The sequence below is a fragment of the Telmatherina bonti genome (assembly GCF_933228915.1).
Source record: "Telmatherina bonti genome assembly, chromosome: 12".
Classification (NCBI taxonomy): domain Eukaryota; kingdom Metazoa; phylum Chordata; class Actinopteri; order Atheriniformes; family Telmatherinidae; genus Telmatherina; species Telmatherina bonti.
Window position 1 is genome coordinate 29,024,323 of NC_136610.1, and position 14,610 is coordinate 29,038,932.

General features: G+C 39.5%; 2 protein-coding genes across 2 annotated transcripts; one reads left to right on the forward strand and one right to left on the reverse strand.

Annotated features, from left to right (window-relative positions):
• Positions 1–98: 98 nt before the first annotated feature.
• On the forward strand, positions 99–1,172 carry LOC306763157 (glutamine amidotransferase-like class 1 domain-containing protein 3, mitochondrial; the record flags this gene model as incomplete). Its single annotated transcript, XM_079249875.1, has 4 exons — positions 99–206; positions 428–599; positions 691–892; positions 980–1,172. 4 exons carry the CDS (start codon positions 99–101, stop codon positions 1,170–1,172), a joined length of 675 nt encoding a protein of 224 aa, XP_079106001.1.
• A 4,332-nt stretch (positions 1,173–5,504) lies between these two features.
• On the reverse strand, positions 5,505–7,811 carry LOC306763579 (cis-aconitate decarboxylase-like; the record flags this gene model as incomplete). The annotated part of the gene is made up of 4 exons (XM_079250423.1): positions 7,644–7,811; positions 7,337–7,429; positions 6,994–7,199; positions 5,505–6,432 (listed from the first exon to the last, which is right to left on the reverse strand). The coding sequence occupies exons 1-4, from the start codon at positions 7,719–7,721 to the stop codon at positions 5,505–5,507; spliced, it is 1,305 nt and encodes a 434-aa protein (XP_079106549.1). The 5' UTR covers positions 7,722–7,811.
• Between the last annotated feature and the right edge of the window lie 6,799 nt (positions 7,812–14,610).

The window sequence follows — 14,610 nt, forward strand, 5'->3', positions numbered from 1 at the left end:
AGCTAAACCTTTTGCTCTAAGATGATGTGAATTAAAGCAGTTAAAAAGAAACATAGCAGCTTAGATTTATGTGCTTTTATGTGTGTTTTACAGGAATCATGGCAAAGCGTGTTGCAGTTATTCTTTCAGGATGTGGAGTCTATGATGGCACTGAGGTCCACGAGGCCTCGGCTGTCCTTGTCCATTTGAGTCGTGCTGGAGCAAAAGTAAGAACAAAAATAGGGATAAAGCCAATTCCTCACCTACAACATTATTCATACATAAAACATGTAATAAATAAATAAAAATATTTAGAATCTCAGTGTCAAGCCTCCAGATACAGTGTCATTTCTGAATACATGTTGCTACACATTTAATGGAAACCCACAGTACTTTTATACAGTTTAATGTGGTATGACACGTTTAACATGCTGATGTTTGCTTTTAGGTGCAGATGTTTGCTCCAAATGCAGATCAGATGCATGTTGTAAATCACTGTGAGGGGAAACCGACTGAGGAGAAGAGAAACATCCTGCAGGAAAGCGCCCGCATCGCCAGGGGTGACGTCACTGATCTGGCCAAATTAGACGTCTCAGAGTTTGATGCGGCCATCATTCCAGGTGAGACTCTCTGAGTCATGGTGATGCATCTGTTTAATCCATCTCCACCTTTTCTTTGGTTTTCTAAACAAATCATGTTGTGTTCACTCAGGTGGATTTGGTGTGGCGAAGAACCTGAGTGACTGGGCTGTGAAGAATAAGGACTGCACCATCCAGCCACATCTGGAGAAGCTCATCAAGGCTTTTCACAAAGCTGGGAAGCCTCTGGGCATGTGCTGCATCTCTCCCATCCTGGCTGCTAAGATCCTGCCTGGCTGTGAGGTCACCGTGGGGCAAGACAAAGAGTGTGAAAAGTGCGTTAATATATAACAAGTTTATCTTCTTTTTTTTTAAAGATATGAAACTGTTCCAGTCAGTGTTTCCTTTCTCTTCATCCTCAGGTGGCCGTATGCTCAAACAGCAGGTGCTGTGAAGGCGATGGGCTGCAAACATGTGAACAAAAACGTGGAGGAAGCTCATGTTGATGTTAAGAATAAGCTGGTCACCACCTCTGCCTTCATGTGCAACGCTCCCATTCACCAAGTTTTTGATGGAATTGGTGTCATGGTGAAAGAGACACTGAAACTGGCTTAACAAGAGTGTTGCAGTAGTTTCTATTTTAAAAAAAGTTTTTCCCCCCATAAATATTTAGTATAGTTTTTGTGTGATTGTAAAATAGAAAGTGCTTTAACTATACTGTCAAAGTTTTAAGATTTGCAATAAAATTTTCTCTGGAAATGTTGTTTTTCTTCCACAGAAAAAAACTAAACTCAGATAAAAAGAGGTTTTGTATTATAAATACAGGTTCACTTTCCCCTACAAGCTTTGGGCCAAACACTGACTGGGTGAAGGCATTGGTTTAAAAAAAACATGGCATTTTACTGCATTAACCTAAATTAGCCCGCAGCAATGGTGTGCTGTTTGTTCAGCATGAGAAGTTTCATTGATTTTGTTTTGAATTTGTCAGTGAGTTCTGTATGGAGCCAATGAATGTTAAGTATCACTGCAGTGTTTGTAGGAAAAAAGACAGTTTTCCTTTTCTCTGCTGTTCTAAATTTGCTTTACAACTAACAGTAGTTCAAGGCTGCAATAAGTTTAAAAGTTCTCTGACTGAGAGGTAAACACCTTTCCAGTTGCAACACTATAAATAGAAAAATAATTATGTATATATTACTAATTAGTAATTATTAGTTATCTCATTCGTGTGAACTATGTGGTTGGTTTGGTCTTCAGTTTGCTAAACCCCCCCCCCAGAGAAGATTAAAGCAATGCAATTCTGTTGAAATTGGTGTTGATGGAGCCAAACGTTTCTCATAAACGGATTGCAGTGACGCACCTGCTACCCGGTCATCACAATTTTATATTAAATGTTATCAGGATATACATATAAATTAATGATGACTGACTGATCAGAAAGACATGTTTCTTAATGCCCAGGATAAGAGAAGATAGATGGATACAGAACCACTATTGTCAAATTTGTGTACCCAGTTTAACAGATAGCAAGATATTTTTCTTTTCTACCTGTAGTGAAAGAAGGAAAAAAAATCAGCCATATTGTCAATCCACTATCGGTTCGGGGTATACATTCCCTCTTATCCACAGTCTGAATTGGAACAATGAAAAAATAAAAAATGTATATAAAAATATAAAATTGTAAAACACAACATACAAAATTTTTACAATGATGTGCAATAATATACAAAGAACAACACATAATATACAGTATTTAAAGTATGCGTCTTATAAATACATTACAAAATGCTTATGGCAACAATAATTGTTTAAATAGGAGCAGAAAGTGGCAAGGGTAAAAACAATGGAAGTTGAGGGGGGTTTGGGGGGTCCAGTCCTCCCCTGAAGGCTCCTCATTCTGGATGGTGGGAGTCTGAAGAAGCCATGCAAGCTGCGTGTGAAGTTGCCTGCAATGCAGAGCTTTGCGGGCCAAGTGTGTTGTAGCAATCCTCTCAGATACAGTAAGGGTCCCAGCTTTTCGGAAAATCAGTCTATCTTTGAAAGTATTACATGCAAGATGGTGGACCAAGTCCAGTAGCTGCTGGCCGTTATAACATTTCATACTTCTTCACTATTGACTTTAGCAAAATGTTCTTCCTTGAAGTATTTGTGAGTCGAAACAGAACTTGTTTTTAGAAGATGGTTCCTCAAACTGATCAGCTGGAGTCTTTAGAAAAGCCATTTATAACCTGTACAGTGCATACTCACTCATTCATATGTGTGTGTGCAACTTAGATATGATTAGATATAACTTAGATATAACTTAGATATGACTGTCATCATCAGCTAACAAAGCAAGAATGTAAATAATTGACAGAGGAAGATCCCTGACCACCAAGGGGTCAGATTGTTGTGAATACGTGCCAGTGGGTCAGGTTCAGAGGAAGACAGCTGACCAGGAAACTATAGTGACCAGAAATACTTTCAGATACAGAGCAAAACATTAACATGTTTCCTGTGAAACAGCTAATCTTACTTCCTTATCTGGCTGTATTTCATCGCAAGCACAGTTTATTATCAAATGGTTATGTGCGTGGATGAGATCACATCTACAATTTCAGAAAAACATCACTTGAGCTGCACAAATTTCTTCTAATATCTGCTTAAACATTAGACAATAGAAGAAATTCTGAAAGATTTTATGTGCACTTCTTTCCTTTTATTGTTTTAGTCATGAAAGCAAGCGCACGTCCTTCCTACATGAGGGCACATGAGTCGAAACATGTAAAGCTCTGTTCTCGCATGGGTGTGACTGTGACTTGTTTGCTGAATCTCCTTCCTTGTCCTTCTGCGTGTGCTCTGGTTGATATCCTGCGTCATGACTCTCACTTTTAGAGCCTTGCATGGCCAGGCCCCTTCCTACTTAAGAGACTTGTTGTGTCCATATACCCCCATGCGGAGGTTGAGATCGTTGGATCAAAACTTACTCATGGTCCCTCGTTCTCGTTTTAGGACCCGAGGAGACCGATCTTTTCAGGTTGTTGTGCCGAGGCTCTGGAATGATCTTCCACCCTCCCTACGTTCGCTTGAGTCTGTTGATGTGTTTAAGTGCAATCTTAAAACCTTTTTGTTTCGGCAGGCATACCCAGCTGTGTAGATTAGGGGTGTTATGACCAGCAGTTTCTGTGTCTATTTTTATATACAGTGTTTTGGTCTATCTTTTTATATGTATTTTATTTTTGTATTTTGCTTTTTTGTGAAGCACTTTGTGACTTCTGTCTGTGAAAGGTGCTATATAAATAAAATTTACTTACTTACTTACTTACTTCACTTTGCTGACCCAAGAGGTCAACGCAGCAGCAACCTTCAGCAATGGTTTTGTCTTTTTCTCATTGTGGCTTTTTAAAGAGCACAGACGGGCCTTTTGGTGGTGCAGTTTGCTGCTTTTAAAAGTCTCTTTCGGGTGTCAGTTTGTGGAATGATTCATGACAGAGAAACGAAAGAGAAAAAATAAAAAATTCTGTTTAAAAGAAAAATTAATTCAAATGCAAACTGTATTAATAAAGCACTTTCCATATATTAAAAACAAAGCACATAATGCTCTACACAGTTAGAAACAACCCAACCCAACTTCTACTACATCCCCACCTTGCAAAACACCGTCCCACTGGGTGGTGCCCACAATCCAAGGCCAGAACGCCTCCATTAGGGTTGCCAGCTTGCTACAAGTCAGCAAGAAGCGAAGCACTGCCCCAACCACCGCCCATTAAACCCCCAGTGCAGGCGGCCCCCACTGAGGAAACACTGGAGATATGGTTTAAAAGCATCAAATTACATGAACTAAGAAATAAAATAAAATAAAATAATACAATAATAAAACAATAATACAACAAATACAATGAAAATGTGAAAGATGATGATAATATTAATACCTAATATAGTATAGTATGACCTGTCCAGGGTGTACCCTGCCTCTCACCCGAAGACTGCTGATAGGCTCCCAGCTCCCTAACCTTTTATCAGACGAAGCGGTTCAGAAAATGAATGAATAAATAATATAGTATGATTTGTGTTGTGTTGTATGATGTGAAGGCACAAAGAAAACAGAAAGAAAAAAAAAACAGGAAAAATGTTTTGTAATTGGTTGCTGTTTTTGCCTGATGAAGTATTTCGTAGAAAATCCAGTGAATACATAATGATATCCAAGTGGAGTTCCTTAAGAAAGCCCAAAGTGGCTCCAGTGCTTCTCTGGATAAGCTGGTCAGTGGAATTGCATAGTCAACTTTGTGCCAATTTTACATCCTCCCTTTAAGAGCACGCATGCAACATTTGACCCTTTCAGAGGTGATCATTGTTCCTCTTTGAAGCTCGGTGCAATACAAGTGCTTGTATAAAATAATTCTCCAGACAAATTAAGTTTTATGCTTTTAGAGGGTGAAAGTATTTTCAGAAGATGGTACCATTTTTTAAGGCCCCCATTTTATAAGTTTGAAAGATAACAGAACCCTAATGACACACAAAAACAATGTAAAGTGTACAAGTCAGACGTTTATTGACTGTTTTGAGAACATATTAGATCCGGTTTCTTTACAATCACATTTACTGCTAGTTTGAACAAAGTGGATGCAAAACAAGAACATTAAGACAAGTTGCTTTTTCACACATTCAAAATTTTCAGTTTTACAAGTAATTCTCAGCTAAATACAACAGAAGACCAGTTTTTCTGTAGCAAACTTGCAGATAGATGTTTCCCATCTCTAAATCTATCATGTCATCTTCTTTTAATCTTTAATGCAGCGATGCAGTAAAAACACAGTCCTGCTTCATCACCCAAATACTGAAATAAATAACCCTCAACATAAATAAATCCCTACAAAAGGAAGGCTTTGAACATAGAAAATGCATCTTTGGAAGTGGCATATGTTGTAAAATATTTTCTGTCTAATGGTGTGTCTGTGTCTGTTTAAACCATCACTGCAGGTGTGAGAGCAGAGACCTGCAGTCTCCAAGCTGGTCCAGCTCCTCCACCACCTCAATCAGCTGCTCGACCCTCTCTGAAGGAAGCACCACCTCTGCATTACTTCTGAACTTCTTCCTCAGGCTCTCATTGGTCAGCGGGTTGCGCCAGTGCCCGTAGAACGTGTCACAGCGCCCCTTTAGGATGTCTCCACCAACAAGTGTCACCTGGACTTCGCCATACATGCGGTTGAAATTAGCAGGATTGTCGTGTGGGTGCTCCACACGGACACGACTCAGCAGGGCGAGCAGCTCAGGGCGGCTGATGGCAGCTGGGGTGAAGGACTGCACGGTCACCTCACCGTCCAGGAGAGCGCTGCAGGCATTGAATTGGAAGGAGTGGCGTGCCTCATGCTCAGACTCAGGGAAGGGTCTGTTGATGTATTTAGACTGGGGGACTCTGAGCAGGATGTCCTGGACTTGAGCAGAAGAGACTTTACCAGGACCGTCTCCCACAAGAAGCTCATGGACTGAGGTTGCAGCGTCCGCCACCCAGTGCATCCCCAGATGTGCAGGGAAGCGCTTGAAGCCCATGTCCTGCTCCTCAAGTAGGAACACATGGCCGTCTTCACTAGGTGATCCTAAAGGCTGTGGCAAGTAATCTTCATAAAAAGCATTAAACCCTGCCACCCCTGCAACAGCATCCAGGATCAGAGGACTGGCCTCCAGACCTCTGGAAGCCAGCAGGGCAGCTTCAAGCCCCAAACGAGAGGCATTACCAATATGAAGGGGTTTAGACTGGGTGGCAGCATTAGCCATTGGGGCTCCAGCTAGAGAAGCAGCTATAGCCAAGGCATGACTGCACTGGGAGGGATGCAGAGACAAGAGACGAGCACAGGCTGCTGCACTCCCCATCGTACCTACAACACTGGGAGGGTGAAACCTGTTGAGACAGACAAACACACTAGTTACTTGTTTCTGGAATGTTACTTTTCCCTTAATGTGTATCATAAGTGCACATTACATTAACAGCATTATGAGTATGTAAATGTCTTCCATAGAGTGCAGGAGACATGGCTGATAAATGCCAAAGCTGTTACATGTTATTAATGCTGGACATCATCCTTCATATACTGGAATGAATAGTGCAATAAGGAAATGACCACAGTAAGATGGAGAAGGCTGCATGCAGCACACTACAGGAGCAAGGACACCTCCAAAACATCACTGAGGGGAAGCAGCTTTGGAAATATTTGTTTATATAAAACCAGCTCAAATGATGTTCTTTAGTTGTGGACTTTTAATACCAGGACCACAAAACGTCTTTGCCCACTCATGAAAAACTGGTGAAAACACCTCACGTTATACTGAATTTCTCTCTTTATCAACCACAGTGTTGATCTCTGTAGGGTCAGTTAGAAAACTCTGAGACTGCCCGGTGGAAAACAAAACATGAGCCACAGCTGAAAATGCTTAAACCAAGTAAAGTGACTAATGCGCTCACCTCTTGGGGATATTCTGAGCCTCATTAGAGAACCTCATTAGTCTGCCTTGGATTTCAATGCCAACATTGAAGGCCAGCAAGAAGTCCAGACCACCAGGCTTGCTGTTTGCTGGCAGCATGTCACTGAGAGCCAACACAGCAGGAAGGACGGCTCCTGAGGGATGTGTGGCAGGGTGCCATGTGTCATCAAAGTCCATGGAATGAGTCTGGCGTGAAAAGAAACTATGATGACTTTTTTTTTCATTTATTTGACAATTCAGTTCTCTTGTTGGGCTTTTACTATTATTGCATATTATATATCTGTAGTGTGGTTGTGGCAGTGGGTTAATATTTTCTTGCTTACCGCTACTCCATTGACAAAAGCAGCAAGTGTTGGGGAGAGTTTGATGCCCCTGCGTCCATACACAGAGCTGATGAAATCAGGGCCATACATGTACTAAAAAGACAGACACATGCATTTGTGGTTGTGGTCAAAAGTAAGAAAAAAAAAAGCTTTGCTTTCTTATCTACAATTCTGTTTTAATCTGTTAATAGTTTTTTTTTTAATACATGCATGTCACAAACAAGAAAAGAAATGTGAATTTTAGCTTTTCCCAAAAAGAGAAATCTACAATATGACTGTGTAAACTTAAGTATGCCTGAAACCTCACCTGGCAGTGCTTCAGGGCCAGTTCAAACACTTCAGTCGTGCTGCCAATCAGACCCACTCCAATGCTGTCCAGCACCATTCTTTTGCTGCGGTTGAGAACCACAGAGGACAAATGCTGTGGCTTTATTTCACTGATGAACTTCCCAAAACTTGCGGTGACTGTGTCCTCTGGGGCCGTGAACCTTTGAACTGCTAAATGAAAGTAGAAGAGAATATGTAATAGAACCAGATATTTGTTATAATGTAGGCGCAAAAAGACTAGTGTTCTTATATATAACCATTACATTCTTTGTAGCAAAGTTTATGAAGTTAATATAAATTTTTTAAAAAAACAAAAAACTTTGATACTGAATTAAAAAAAAGTGAATCTCCATCATATTAACTTGATGCTTGTCTTGATTTGATCAGGAGCTGAAACACTTTAATTTATACAAAAAAAACAAAATTTTCAGAGAACCTTTAGAAGTACTTATAATTCTTCAGTAAACTGAATTAACTAAGCCACTGAAGTTAATCCAAGAATGCAAACAAATAGCTAAATATCTACTTTTAATCTTTATTTTACCATCAATATGTGGTGCTAACCTCTAGTTGTAGAAAAACCTACCTTCTGCTGCAGAATTATGCATTGTCCTGACTGCACGGACAGCTTTTAGTGTTTTCTGTGGAGAGCAAGCAGGGAGGATGAAAAAGAAAAACATCAACACAATGTTTTCTGGTGAGCAGCTGAATGAGACATGCAGAGAATTTATGTTTCACTTTGTAAGAGCAAGAAAAAGTTAAACCATTGTCTTGGAGCACGATAGCATCTCTGTAAAAAGACGCCTTTACGAGGCTGCTTGCAGGTAAAGTTTTGTGTTAATACGGTGTCCTTTGCTGGACACATCCAGTTCTCACAAGAAGCTACTTAAAATATTTTAAATATATTTACTGATGAGAAATAGTATAATAAAAATTATTTAAATAAAATGAAAAGTTATATAAAAGTTATATAAAGTTACCATTTATCTGACTAAAATTGAAAACTAAATTTAAAAAAAAACAAACAAAAAAACAGCACGTCAACTTCTCTTTGTCTAATTAAAGTACTCTGAAAAAGCATAATAAATCTTTACCTGTAGCTTCAGCATCTTGGCTTCACTGTATGTTCTTGTTGCCTCTTTGCTTCTGTCTGAAAATGGATTTTCTCTTCGGCGTTTTGCTTTTGGCTGAGCAGTCAAGACGTCTGGAAGATGCTGTTCTGAGACTGGGAGGGTGCCTACCTTATATACCCCTGGTAACCTCCGTAAGAGCCTGCTACAAACAAAAGGAGGAAGGAGAGTTGTGTAAATCAAGGCAGGAATTTCCATCTTCAGGTAACTTTACTTCGTGATGTAAGTCAAAGAATTTCTTCCAGACTCCTCCTACAAACACCTGAGTTTTATTCATGACACACCTGCATCCCTACCTCAGAATCTCACCGGGCTTCGTCTTCTAAGCATCTTTATCAAGTAAGGCTCCACTTGTTGCTTCTTACATAACTCCAGCACAATTGAATGTTCATTTTTGAAATTTGCAAAATATGTAACATTATTTATTAACAGGTTTATTGTTTTATATGTACTAACGATTGAGGAATTATTCTCATAAATAGTGTTAAAGGTTCTGTAAAGCAATCGTTCTTAAAAAGATTATCTGGGGTAGATACTGGCTCTCATAATCTGAAGTATTTTAGTTTTCTATAAAGAAAATACTTTAAACCTACATTAACTATCTGCGGACTGGTTCAAAGTCATTATAAAATAACCTAAATAAATTAGTCTTTCATGATTGTGCGATCACATCTGTGTAACATCTTGTATAAATGAGATGTCTAAAGATACTGATGATGAGAAAAATAAGTTTAAGTAAATTTTGAACTTTGGACAAAGGCTTTTAAAAAATCACATCCAATACAGGCAATATTTTCACATTTTAACTCACTAAAAAAAACTGAAAAGAGTGATAAATACATACATACATATGTAGATATGTATAAATAGGTGAGATTTATACCTAAGTCTTTGTATTCACCTCGAGCATGGTTTAAGTATGAAACCTGAAACCTGAACCGTGATCGATCTCATTGCTCTGTAAAGTTGACAGATAAAGTTTCCTTTGTGAGTTAGTGTTTTCGTTTTTACAGTTTACAGTATTTTTTTTGGAAATGTCTTTAGAGGACAAGGCTGGGGTATTCTCAAAAATAAGCTGAATAAATAGTCTGGGAGTCAGGTTATAAAAATCTTGCTTAAAAAGCAATTTGCAGGGATGCATCATGTAAAATGTTACCGAAACTGCATCATATCACCCCGTCTAATAGATAGATGCTGTTTGTACTTTCTCTGTGAGGTGTTTCATCTCAAATATAGTTTGACAACACATCATGGCATCGTCAGACGGGTTTCCTGCTAGTTTCTATGGGGAACCAGGAGTGTTGGGCATGTTGTCAAATGGGATCAGTGCGTTCCTTGTACTTCTCCAGAACTTCAATACAGCTCACTCTGGCAATTCACCAGCTGGAGTGGAGAACATACTTGCAGGTAAAACCTGTAGTAAAACTCTAAATAAAAGCAAAATGTTATATGTAAGAGTTACATCTAGATGGTTTACACCAATCTGCAACACTTTTTACAGGTGTTCATCTCATCCTGATTGGTGGTATCTGCCAGCTGGTGGCTGGACTGCTTTCCTTTCGAAAGTATGATCACCTGAGCGGTACTGCATTCATTGGCTATGCTGCTCTTTGGGGTAGTTATGGAGCGACTCGAATCTACTACGGTGCCTTATTTCAGAATCAAACATCAATGCTGATGAACATTTCCTCCAACAACACAATAAGCAACAAGTTTCTGAACAACTCCACGGAGTGCCGTTTATGCCTGACCATAGAAGAGTCTGCAATTGCCGGTCTTGTCCCTTACATCCTCCTGTCCTTCCTCTTGGCATTTTGCTCCGCCACAGTCAACTACATCATGCCTTTTGTGTTCGGGGCCATCACAGCCACTTTAATCTTTGAAGCAGTCGTCTTAGTGGCAGGTTCCTGGGCTCTCATTGTCTCTGGAGTTCTGGAGTTACTTATCCTGATCTTTGCCATCTACGGTTCAGCTGCTCTGCTAATCAAAGGTCTAACTCAGCGTCTAGTCCTTAAAGGCTTCGGGACCCCCCTCTTTAATGTTCTGCTGCTGGGAACCGCCAACTCAGCAAGTGCTCAGAGTATTGGCCAAGAAAAGAAGAAGAACACAAAATATGCAGAGCCTATGGCCTTGGGCTTCTTCTGTGACTCTGTTGCTCCTTTTATATTTGCTTTCTACAGTTTTGGGTACATGAAATCATTTGGTTTAGGAGTTGCTTGGGTTTCCATTGTTGCAGTTGCCCAGCTGTTCTCCAGCTACTATGCTCATCTGCGTCAAGATTGCTACCACACAACCAAGTTTGGATTTCATGCCACATACTGGCTGATCAAGGCATGGGATGAGTTTGTGATATCTGCTCTGATAGTGAAGGACAGTCAACTTACCTCCGGAAGGGAAGCAATGGTGGGAAACTGGTTCTTTGTGGTGGCAGGCTTGGTGCTCTGTGTGGGAAGTCTGAACATGGACGTCTTAGAGCTGATCCACAACTTGCTCTTCGTCCTGCTGACAGTTGCAACAATCCCCCAGATCCCCCTGGAGGGTTACTACATCTTCTTTGGTGTAGCCTGCTCCCTGTTCACTGCTGCCTCCATCTATGGCACCTTCTCGCGCCTTATTAACACCATTGCAGAAAAGTCTCTGATCCCTGTCGGACCCCAGCCTATCAGCACTGAACAGCTCAAGAGTGCTCTGAAATGCAGAAAGTCTGGACAGGAAGACCAACAGATGCTGCCCCAAACTGACCAGACCACAGACGCTCTGTTCTACCTTTCAAACGGGGTTGCATCTCTTTCAGCTCTTCATTCACGTGTCTCCAGTATGAATTCAACCCTCCTTCACATGACTGTCCCCTGGGTCCTCATCTCTGGAGCAATCATCCAGGCTTATGTCAGTAGGCTGCAAGTCACAGGAGGTGGCCGCTTTGGATCCGTCATCTCATCCATCTATGTGGTTGTATGGGCAACTTGGACCTGGTTTAGATTTGCAGGTATGTCAGTGTGTGATGACAGTCGGACATTTGCATCTCAGATTTACACAAGATTCTCAATCTTGGTTATTGTTTTCTAGGTCACCTGCTGGAGCTCTCTACAGAGGCAGCTTATGGTTTCACAGCAGGAAGCATTGCCTTCCTGGTCATTAATGCCTTCATTATGCTGATGGGTAGAGTAAATTCAGTATTTAACAACAACAAAAAAAAATAAAAATAAATAAAAAACAAAAGAAAAAAACATTTCAGCTTGATTTTGAATGTTTTCTCTTGTTACTCATATCAGCTGCCTACAGGAACCTGGTTCTGCTGTTTCTAACAACAGTCATGGAGGTTGTTCTGGTCTGCTTGCTGCTCTCCACCCTTCAGCGGCTGCCATACGAACTTGAAAGTAAGAAAAGAATATCTTCATTCTTAAATCTATAACAAGCTTTTAATAAAAAAAAAATCTATAGAGTTGATATAATATTGTACATGTTAATACATGTTAACAACATGTTAATAGAATTGATTACATTTAGGAAAAACAACTTTTTTTTCTTTCACAGTTGCAATGCTTGCACTGGTTTCCATCATTTGTGTATACGGAGTCTTTGCTTCACTAGTAAACGGCATCTTCTCACAGAAAATTGTACCGATGGGTCCTTTTCTCATCAAGGTAGACATCCATAAAAATCCTATTTTCTTTATTGTGAAATCTTCTGCAGTATATCCCACAGTTTTAACAAACATATTTCTTTTTCTTTGTTCTGTTTATAGGCAAAAGTGAAGCAAGAAACGTCTTCAGAGCCGCCCTGTCCAGTACCTAACTCTCGTCTCACCAGTGGTCTCTTGAAGATAGCTGGCCTCCTGGAGGAGGGAGGAGTATGTGGTATTCCCACAGACACTGTGTATGCTTTGGCTGCATCCTGCAAAAATCCTGAAGCAATCGAGAAAATCTACAACATTAAAGTAAGAAAGGAATATTGGGTGTCTGTTATGCAAAGCCTGATACACATCATGTAATCTTATTTCTTCATTGTTTCTACTACTTCAGGACAGACCTGCAGAGAAGCCTATATGCATTTGTATTTCCAGTGTCAAGCAGCTGGTGGCAGCCAAGCCTCCTTTTAGTCCTCTGCTGTGGGAGTTCATGAGCAATGTGTATCCTGGAGGCATCAGCTGCATCGTCAGCAAAGGAGACTGGCTGTTAAGACTCGGTAAGTTGTAAATGGAGGCTACATTTAAACATCTAAAAGAAGATTTTTCATAATGAACCATAAAAGGACAAGACCCGCATACATATGGCATCATTATGAGCTTATTGCTATGTACAGATGAAGAAATGAGAGATGATGGACACTTGTTATAAACTTTTCTTTTATAATGAAAAAAGAAAAGTGGAAAAAAAGTAAATGAAATCAACTTCTGAAAAGCTTTCTTATTATTTATTCAGCAATTGTGAACATCTGGTTTTTTTTTTTAGTTTTTTTTTTTTAACATTTAATTTGTTTTGAACAGGAGTGGGACCAGCTTATGACCGTGTTGGCACCAGAGACAGCATCATGATCCGTGTTCCTGACCACACAGTGACCTGTCATCTTTGTGACATGACTGGACCTCTTGCCATTACATCAGCCAATCCCAGTGGAGAGCCAGACAGCACCCACCACAGCATGGTCATCAAGTAAGACTCTGCTGTTTCTGCAGTCAGATGAACTTGTTTTCTCTTTAGTCTTTGGCTTAACTATTGTTTCTCATTTGTTCTTCCTTTTTGCTTTACACCAGTGAAAACATCACTATTTTGCATCAAATATGTAACTGCAGTGTGGTTTAAATGTTACTCATAACCATTTGCTTTGCCACAGTCGATTGGGACACAAGATCCAAGGAGTTCTCTGTGATGGGGATTCAAATGAATCTGTTGCTTCAACTGTTGTCAACTGCCTGAGGATTGATGAAGGTCTGGTTCAAAATAAAATAAACCATATTTCTTCATGTTTCTTTATTCAATCTGTCTTTTCAAAGGAAAACAGTCACTTATTCCTTTTTTTTTTTCTTTTCTCAGGAACCATCACCATTGTAAGGGAAGGCTGTGTTCCGGCAGTAAAGGTTCAACAGATCTTTGACAGAGTGAAAAGCAACATGCTGTGATGATTTTTCTCCAAGCCTCCTCATCAACTCTTTTGACTATATTTAGTCACTTCCTGGGTTTCTTTTCATGTACTGAAATGTATTGTTGTAAAATCTAATCTTCCACTGTTACTAGCTACATAAATAAAAATAAAACTGAAATGAAATGCAACATAAACTCGTTTTATTTTCAATTCATTTTACTGATAATTCAATATATCACGAGATGCTTATAAAAATATTAAATAAAAAAATCAATCAACATGACAGTACAGACAGTTTTTTCCTGCTACAGTTTCTCTTAAAGAAAAATCTACATTCAAGTTTTTAATTTAAGTACATGAAGCATTGATATGGCCTCATGTAAATCACATAATACATATGTAATATATTCACAAAATACTGCTGTAAAGTTTCAGATAAGCTTTTCAACAACGGCTTTTTACATAATAATGGATTATTCATGTCACTGATGATTTTTTAAATGCTTTAGCATAATGTTAAAAGATACTTGACAGTTTAGTGAAAACGTTTTTGAGGGCCCACTGAAGAAAGAAAGCAATTATATGAAAAGCAAGAAACTTTCAAGCTGCAGAAATGTTATTCTAATGAAAAAACAGTTACGGTTGAATTGAAATAAATACATAAATCTTAGTTACATTATGAATTCACTATATTTATTCAAAATAGAATGGATATGACACCCCAAAATGCCTGGT